We start from the raw sequence: 10,527 nt of genomic DNA on the forward strand, positions 1-10,527 counted from the left end.
CTTCTCCAATCATTAATCTACGGTCAACTATCTACACTACCTTCTACGCCACAACCCCTGATGAAGATCTGAAACTCAGGTCGAAACATCGGCATAAAATAAATAAATATGGTTTTGTCTATTTATGTTCTTTGCTGACCGCACCCCCCGACAAACTTCTCCAATAATTATAGTATGTTACAATTTTGATATAATTGTTTTGTTTCTTTTATATTATTATTTTACATTACTGACTTGTTGATTTTTTAAAGCATATAACTTACTTGTTCTTTAAGTTTTATTACTTATGTGTTTTAATTAAAATTTCACACTGAATTGGCCAAATGGATATTTTTTCTACTGTCTGTGTGTTCTTAATTATTAGAAAAGATCCATTTTTTTTTTTTATAAATAAACAAATTCCATTATCATCATCAATAAACATATTGTTTTTCAGTGTCAAAAATTTGAGAAGTCTAAGAAGATTTCAGTCTTCGTTAGTAGCAAGAATCCAAAAAGGACTCCTACATGATCAGTCGACATTACAGTAAAATCGACGACGGACGTTCAGACTAATCGAGTAGAGGCCATACTGATGGATTATAGAGTACATTTGAATTCAGAACATTCAAAAATTGATGTGAAGGGGAACTAAGAAAATACAGGGGAACCTGTGAGAATATCGTCTACTTTATTCTAGCTGGCAAATGCTAAAATAATGGCCTAACATGCTTTCTATTTATTTTGATTCGAAAGAGACGATTCTTACTGTCCGTATCTCATAAAAATTAAGGGTCATATGGAACTTCGTTATTCGCGCCAGGCTCTTATATAATAACTGATCGTGTAGGAGTTCCTATTAAATTTAAATTGAATTTTCACCCAAGAATTTTATTTTATTATTTCTTTGGCCCCCGATAAATTCCCTTTTATAATTTAGATACTCCGTAATCTCAAAATTCATTATTATATTCAATCATAATAATAATAGTGTAATTTTCAAATAAGAAATCCCTCTTTACGTAATATTTTTTTTATGGTATATAAGCAATACAAACATGAGATAATTTATGAAACAACACGGCTAAATGCAGATATCCGATCTCGCCTACCTCCAGCTGATCTACTTTGCAAGATAAAGGCGTGAGCCGACATTCCACCGCGGGTGTGGTTAATTTTTTTCCTAATTCACCTAAATATTTAACAAATTGTTGACACATCCAACATTATTTATGATCATGTTGTGATCTTAATGAATTGTATGTATTTCTATTATAGTATAAGGTAGATTTACAAGCTGTAGCCGTATTTATTCCAATTATACCCAATGATAAAGTTAATTTATTTCCAGTTTACATTGTTGGATTCGAAAAATATAGATGTCAATCAAAATTCAATCAATTTTATTCTTTTTTCTTTAATTCTTTCTTAATTAAGTAAAACCTAAAGGTGGACCAACCCTATTTTTACAAATTATACAACTTTTCATTTAATTGTACTACTCGTCATATTATAGGGGTATTCATGATCATTGGTTTAACATCTTAAAGCGTGTTAAATGGAAAAACTCATGTTAAATCGAAAAAAATTGCATTCTTTTACCGTGGTAAAACGAAACAACATTTAACATGGCTGAGAGTCTGTTACTTGGTATGTTAAATGGAGAATGACGTCACACAATAGACCAGTTGAGATCGCTGCCATTTTTGTTGTTGTGACAGCTCAGTTCTTTCGTGTGTTTGTGGTATTCATATCCCTGTTATTAAACCAGAATGGATAATTTTAATCATACATTTGAGAAAAAAAAACAGTAAAAAAACAATCTAATTTCATTCTACTATCTGAAAATTTGTAAACGCTCGCCAGAAAAAAATCTCACTATATGAACCATGTAATTATTCTTAGGGGACATATGTCCCAGAATAAAGTTATTTTTTCATTTCATTTCATAAGCTAAACTTTCACACAAATTCCACTTTTCACTCACTCTAGGTATGTTGTAATTAATTACTTAAATCAAAACTAAAGTAAACAATAACATGAGGGTCTGGAAGGAAGGTTATAAATATAAAGGCTTATACAACAAGTTGCTGAGAAAATCCGCTAGGGGCTCTTATGCATGTAACGTTTAACATGACTTTAAATAGGGCTGCTCACAATCTTATACTTATAACATTTAACATGGTAAAACATTTAACATTTAACACATCATGAATACCCCTTATGAGTAAAATAAAATATTACATGGTGATTATATGTAAATAAAATATTACACAGTGATCTTATGTAAATAAAATATGAATAATTTTTATATCACTAAAAACTCAATAATTTGCACTACACAGTAATTTGAGTCGCAAGTAAGTTGTTGCTTTCTGCCTATATCTCATTTTCTCCTTTGTCTACCAGCTCCTTATGACTCCTTATGACATCATTCAAAAGCAACTGAGGGTCATGCCCATCATGTTGGAATCCCTATTTTCTTTTTAATTTATTCCCTTTATGTCCCTATATTACTTCTTCAACCTTTTCTTACCATACTGTAATAGCAATATCGTATCGTCGTATTATCTTTGCTTTAACATTATTTTATAATTTTGCTTTCAAATGTTACGTTGTAGAACGGATCCGCTACCTTGAACTGCATCTAAACAAATGACAAACCTGGAATCGTCAAACAAGACTGAAAAGTTAGGAAACTGCACGTAGATTTTAACTATTACAGCACTTACTAGACAAACGGTCTAAACTTCCAACTCATTACAAAAGACTACATGACAACAATAAGGCCTATCTAGACATACGGAGTTGAGCTTTGGGACTCAACTAAATCTTCCAATTCCTCTCGTATCCAATCCTTACATCCAAAATCCTTCGTAAAATCCTCAAAGCTCCTTATTTTGTCACAAATAAAGTCATCCATAAAGATCTTAATGTTCGATATGTAACCGATCTAGTCCAAATCCGATATCAATCCTTCCATTATAAGCTCCCTAACCACTAAAACCCTCTAGTTTCTAACCTTGTTTCTTCTGCTATACCTAGCAATCCTCCGAGGTGCCTGAAATGAAGATGGCCTTGAGACCATTGAGGTTAAAACGTAATCAGATTGCAACCAATGGGTAGTTTCTCTACACGCTTTTACCACTATATCATAAACTTACAGCAAATTTACTAAATGTATTATTATGAGCAGTCAAAAATTTTAATTATAAAAAAAAAAAAAAAAGGAATAACAAAGCTTTAGACGTCAAAAGATTCTCGTTGTTTATTGTAACCCACCAGTGGTGGTGAAAAGCAAGAAAGGGCTGGGAAGGAAAGAAAACAGATTTTTCACAAAATTCTGCCATACAAATTTTGGCATGTTTCTAGCTCCAAAACATTCAATACAAGTCATATATTATGTTTAATTAGAAATGTCATATATTCAATTAGATTGTTTAGCATCGCGAAAAGAATAAACACAAAATTTAAATGCATTAAAACTAAGATAGCAAATCATTTATTAAATAAAACCAAAAATTGTATCCAATTCCGTCTCAACACTTTATTTCTACTAGTCCAACGTTTCGGCCATTCCAGCCATCCTCAAGGACATCTTCAATACAAAACTCCTCCTCACATTAATTCACAATTTCTATTGCAGGCTATTCTGCCCAGGTCATTTTCTACATTCTAATTTCAAACCTATTTATTTAAAATTTAAAACTATTAACATTTATTATTCTCTATAAAATTATCAACAATATAAAATACACCACCATATAACAAACTATTTTTATTCAATATTTGTATTGAAGATGTCCTTGAGGATGGCTGGAATGGCCGAAACGTTGGACTAGTAGAAATAAAGTGTTGAGACAGAATTGGATACAATTTTTGGTTTTATTTAATAAATAATTACCTTGTCTCAAAAAATTTTGAAATAATATAATTTAAGATAGCAAAATTTGTAGAAACGCCTCTTTGATTTTCAAACGACGATTTTGCCAAGTTATTAAGACAGATATTTATCGGTGACCAGGCACTGACTATATTTTTTGTAACTATGATTTCCATAACGTTTGTTTTTTACTTTACTTAAACGTTTTGCATCTTTTTACTTTTCCAAAGTAATTTATATAAAAAATTTACTATATTAGTCTATGTACGTTCTATTTATGGATATGCTATAGAGCTCCCTCTGAAGGTTTTAACTAACATTTTCTCAAATATTTCAGGGATAGGAGGAAAAAATCTTACCTCTAACCAAAGTTACATATTTTCAGTTTTGGCGTATATATCTGACCTTTTTAGAGGGAGCCCTTCATCTGCCATATACAAGTGTATTTATATGTGTATTTATTGTCTAGGATATGGAAGGATCAGCCAGCAATGCTTAATCCTAGGAACGATCCACAATTATTCAAAGGAACGCGTTCAATAGAGATGGAATATTTAAAACAACTCCAAAACACGCCGCCGTTCAGGGGGGACAGGAGATACGGTAAAGAGCTGGAGATTTTCTACCACTTCTTGTCCAGGTGCAAGATCGGGCCGCCGGATCCCAAGACGGGCAAGTGCAAGTGGACCTGGATTGGTACCCCGGTCGTGGAGAAGTTCGGACCGCCCAATGTACTAACGCTGAAAATGGCGACGGAATTCACCGAGACTCACGAAGAGGTCGAGAAAGCGATCGACGACATTAACAAAATCATTGATGACAAGAATATACTCGAAGATGAGCAAAGGGAAAAGCTGAAGAAGAAGATTGAGAAGCAGAAGATCAAAATCCTTTTGAAGAAAATGGAAGAACTTCGGATGAAGAGGTCGGATAGGCGATGGAGGCAAAGATGTTTCAGAGATGAATATGAACCACTAAATAATACAAAATGAATTTAAAACGCATTTTGTGTGACCTCTTTAAATGAAAATATCTCCTTCCCTAAAATAACCTACACCTGTCTTAATGTTTTTAAACAATGATAATGTTACATATATATACAAGACAGTTACCTAAAATTAGAGTACTTAACCAAATAGATATAAGATCAAGTGTAAGCTGTAAGTGACAATTTAATTTTTTTTAAAATCATAAGTAAAATATCTAATTTAGGTCTAAACAAATATTTTAACTGATTCCTAAAAGTAATATACAATGAAGTAAAGAGAATTTAAAAATGAACATTGTAGGAGGCGGTCAAATATTCTCTGACTTAGTATTAAACTGCAGGTAGCACCATAAAATCTGGTCCTCAGATCACACCCCTATTAACTATCATAAAAAATGATATTCCATAAGTATTGTGGTTTGAGTTTCTTTGATGTAGATATGTGCAAATCAATTTTAGAATGATTTAGTTTTTATATTGATGAGTTAATAGTTGAAAACAAAAAATTAAACAAAAAAAGAAGTATAAATAACTTTTTACATTTGTGTTGCTCACTGATCGAACCTCCCCTCCCCCTCACTATTATGATTTATTTTTTAGTTTGAAAGGGCTCAGTTCATCAAAATTAATTATGAAAACTACATTCAATAAACAAAATAAAAAACGGTTCATAATATTATTTTGTTATATCAGCCAGAGATCAACCCTACACCCTTGCTACACGGGCACCATCCTCACTTACACCCAGTCTTCCTATAATAAGTATTCAAATGAGCATTTAAATATGATACTAAATAAAGTCTCTCCTTTCATAACCGTTGATCTAAAACATTACTTCATAGCAAGTACTGAACCTAATACCCTTCATCGGTTATCTTGATGGAGGTTTTTATTATATCTGAAAGAACCGTTTAATGAATGAGTAAATATTTATCAATTCTATTTAAAGTTGAGGGAAGTGCAGTGACACCATGGTAAGGCACGATGCTACTAACTCCAAGTAAAAATCTGGTGGTCAAGCGTGATTCTAACCAAATCACCTCCTTGCACAACCGTTGGTCTAGTAACAGTACTTCCTTACAAAGTACTGAATCCCTGACCCTTCATAAGTTTTAGAGGTACAGGTTTTAATTTTTAATTTGAAGTTGAAGTATTACAGCAATTTTATTTTTATTTTCTCTCAATTTCCAATTATAAATAAATGAAGGAGTTATTAACCGTCCGGCTTATAACACCTTAAACATTATTGTTATCAATAATATAATGTGTATAATGGAGTATATTAAATGCAAACAGTGATTGGTGTTGATATAGACCGCAACAAACTTTCTAGTTCAAAAGCCATCCATTTATGTTATTAATTAAATATTATAAACACCATGACTTTCACATTAATAATTATTTACTAATAAAATAATAAACAATCACTCAGATCAAAGTGGTACAGTCAAGAGATTTTCAGTATATAAAATAAATAAGAAAATATAAATAAATAATTAAATGAGCTCCACACTTACTATGATGAGTAGGAAACATTTTTGCTCTCTACCAAATTGCAATAAAAAATACCTTTCATGTTCAGATTACATAAATCCAAAACTCTTTGAGACTTAAGACTTATTTATGTCTTGAGCAAGCATATGTTTAAAATTTTATAAATTTAGTTTTTGTGTTTCATTAGGATTGTTTTGTTTTTTTTAATTTATTCTGAAGAATATGAAATGTCATAAGAAAGTAATAATTTGTAATACTATGTTTTCAAATTCGTTTGTATTGTAAGTTGAGCTCCATATTACAAACACAGGATCAGTTCTATTACTTTTTTATTAACAGGTAGTGCAAGGAAATTTAATAATTTTATTGTTTTTGATATTTTTGTGAAAATACCACATTATTAATATCAATATTTCATATATTTTTTCATCAATGTTTTGAGACTTTTCCCTTATTTTCAGGATCAACAATCTGAAAAAGGTCACCATTTTATAAAATAAACACCTTTGTTTAAGGAAGAATATTGCTTTTTAAACACATAATAGCTTCTTTCATCTTATCAGTAACATTTCCATTTTCATACATATCCATAATTCTATACTCCATTCTAAGTTAAAATATGTTATAATGTACATACAACTTGAAAGTATTTTAGTTTCTCTTTCCCTAACTTACATCTTTTAAAGCCCGACCTGTAATACTTTTGTTATGTTATTACCCATAACTTTTCCTTATTTTTAAACTATATTATCAACTTATTTTTCTTATTTTTATTTAACTTTTTTAGTAATATGTTTGATAAATTAGAGACTATAGTAACTGTAATTATTTATTATATCTATATAATTTACAATCCAGTTTTTTAAATCTGTTTTGTAACTAACAGTATTTAAATTAAACCCAATAACGTTATTACAGTCTTCCTAAAAGAATAATATCTATTGATAATTTTAATACTGAACACAATATTATGTTTGTATGGTATGTACATGTATGAAAATCTTCTGTCTCGAACACTTTGTATGTAAGTAGTTCGCTTACTGTTACAAATTATCAAGGAATATTAAAGTCAATATACTTCTAATCCAAATAATTTAACATCTTTCATAAAAACAAACAGAAAAATATTTCCTATTTTATTAACTATAGTATAAACTCACTTTTCAGTTTTTACATTAAAAATATTATTATAGAAGTACTAATTTTAATAATTAATGGTATCATAACATACCAATTTCAAAAAGTAAATATTTTGATAGTAGAAATGTATATAGAAATCAATATGAGATTAGTTTTATAAATTAACTTATTACAAATTACTTCATTTTACTGCCTAAACTATATTAACTAGTAGAAAATGCGAATGCGAAATGCGATATTACCATTGCTGGGAAAAAGTAGTTATCAATAAAACTAGACTAAATTGCCATGGATAAAATTTTTAGTTGTTATTTAATTACTAGTTTTTTCCAAGCTCTGTATATAATATAGGATCAAATAATTCTGTAAAAATGATTAATGCAAATAAGTATCTGATAATTATTTTCACAAAATGAGTGAAATCAAGATTTATAACAAAATAAATTAAGTTTGATTTGAAAAGAAACCACTTTAGATCCTGACAGCAATCAATAAAATATTTTGTATTTTCATATTAATTCTGGGAAGTAATATTGAAGCCTGATGGTTTTCTTGAAGTAACTAAATTAATATCAATTTCAGAGATCATCAGTTTCAGTTATCCAATATATAGCTAAGGCACTCTGTCATTAAACATGATATTTAACATTTATTGGAAAGTGAAGTGTTTGGCTCAGTCGGATAATTAAAGCCTAATTGATTTCATAGTTTTTTTTTTTTTTAAGAATGTTTTAAAAATTTGTGTTTTTAAAAGAATAATTGTTTGTATTCAATTATGCTAAGTGACTGCTGATATTTGTAATTAACAAATAGCATAACATTGTGAAAGTTTTGATTCTTGTAGTTACCATGTGTTCACAACCTTGTGCCTCAATTTCATGTAGTCAGTCTGATTTTTATTTTATTTTTTTTATTTTATCTTATTGAAGTTGATGTATTCTAATTTAACATGATATTAGTAATTAACACATTTACTCTTGTTATTTATTGAAATTTACAACTGTATTTACATAAAAATACATGTAGTAAATGTGATGTTAGATTACAATTGTATGATACAGACATGTTGAGAAACTACCCATTGGTAGCACTCAGATACAATTTCTAAACTAGAAGATCTTGAGGGTCATCATATTTCAGGCTCTTCTGTTATTTATTTCAAAATAGAATATTTCATGACAAGAGCTCTTCGTTGCAATCAATAAATACTAGGTTATGATAGATTACAGGCAAAAATCTATCATTGATCTTTTTATTTCAAAAGAGTACATTTTTTAAAATGTGTTTGTTTGATTTCACCAAAGTTCTTCAGAAATAGCTTAGTTCATAATGATTTTGAGCATTGGTATGGTTAGAACCAAAACATTGAAACCTCACTGAACCACAGCAACTTATTAAAATTTATACCTACACAGCCTAGAGCGGTTAGTGGTCCTCTCCAAATTTAGAATAGTCTTTATCTTATGCAGCATTAGGAATGAGGCATACTGTGTGTTTTATATTTAGTGTTTATAGTGCCATTGTGAAATAAATGACAGTAGTCGAAACCATTCTTCTTTTGTTTATTATAAAAATATAATCATGTAGCTTATACAGCTTGATTGACTTGCATACAGCCCTGACTGACAAATATCTGATATTTCCATTTCTTGGAGTTCATGTATACTTAACTTTCTTTGAAATTGGTTGAATAGAATTTATAAAGGTTAGGAATATTTTTGCTGTACCATTTGGTATACAATACTTTTATGGTAACCAAAGTTTGCAAATTGAATGGAGCTAATCTACCAAAGATTCTCAAAAGCGGTTTAAAGGAGTACTTTCTGATTTAAACTATTATCTTCAAATAAAAATTTAACGGATATAGTTGTACTGTGATGATATGATTTTGTAATTCTATATCAAAATAGGAGTTCTAAAAGGAGAGTTATGTATATGTTTCATTCTTCTACCAAAAACTTAATACTTATTGTGTGTTCGGTTGATAAATAGAAGATTATTAACCAAAAACATACAAAAACCAATTGTAAATACATTATATTATTATACATACATATATATAATAAAAGTGTTTGAATTCTTAAAAGACCGATATAAAATGTTGATACCATAGAAATAATGTGGTTATATATGAACAATTTTTAATTATATGTGTATAGAAGACAAGATTTCAAAATGTAAATTGATAAAATATGAGGATGAAATAGTAAATGAATATGGGACATCCCAAAACGTTGTATAAGAACATATATAGGGAGATGGTCAGGGTTGCGGTCAAAGGAGAAATAAAAATAGTTTTTAAGAGAAAAAACTATTTTTTTAAAAACTATTTTTTTAAGAGAAATAAAACTATTTTTATTTCTCCTTTGACCGCAACCCTGACCATCTCCCTATATATCAATTTTTACGGTCAACTATACATACATATATGTTGTATAAGAACGTTAGAATATATTCTAATTGAAAGTTTTCTTCACCTCAACAATTTAAATAAAATTTTGATTTTTTGTACTAATTTAAGGAACCCCAATATGTTTAAGGTGAAACGACTATCATTCGAAAACCAGACTGATAAGACTTGAATCACGTAGACTCCTAAACTGTCACTAACTTTTAAATGAAATATCGTAAGTATAGGTCTGTATGTCTTGAAATCCAAAGTTTCATGTCAAATAAAATTTAAATAATTGATACAAAGCAAATGTGTCCATAATCGTACCAAGCTATAGCAGATCGATTATTCTTCATGTTTTTTCGATCTAATCGATTCAAGACATGTAATATATATAAACAGTTCTTGTTATTTCATTAGATATAATAGCCAATTTTTATACATTAAAAAAATTGCTCTTGTATTTATTATGTAAAAAAATAAATATGTAATGCTAGATTGTACTGAAATACAACCTATACAAAATACGAATTGATGATTATGCGAATTGAAAACTACAATAATATAAACTGATTATGGTAGATAATTTCTAAAACCGATTAAAGCATACAAAGGAATTTTTAATCACATAAATTATACTTTTCATATGTT

At 29.3% G+C, this 10,527-nt stretch overlaps 1 protein-coding gene across 3 annotated transcripts in view; it reads left to right on the forward strand.

Moving 5' to 3' along the window:
• The window catches only part of LOC106689028 (uncharacterized), a 29,265-nt gene extending 24,399 nt beyond the window's left edge, over positions 1-4,866 (forward strand). For all 3 annotated transcript variants that reach the window (XM_014433771.2, XM_067049075.1, XM_067049074.1), the window contains one exon: positions 4,332-4,866. In XM_014433771.2, the coding sequence (XP_014289257.1) occupies positions 4,332-4,854 (523 nt within the window). In that variant the 3' untranslated portion in view covers positions 4,855-4,866. The remainder of the gene's footprint in view (positions 1-4,331) is intronic.
• The last annotated feature ends 5,661 nt before the right edge of the window (positions 4,867-10,527 follow it).

Source organism: Halyomorpha halys, unplaced genomic scaffold, assembly GCF_000696795.3.
Source record: "Halyomorpha halys isolate HHAL.00 unplaced genomic scaffold, Hhal_1.1 Scaffold1265.1, whole genome shotgun sequence".
In the NCBI taxonomy this organism is placed as follows: Eukaryota; Metazoa; Arthropoda; class Insecta; order Hemiptera; family Pentatomidae; genus Halyomorpha; species Halyomorpha halys.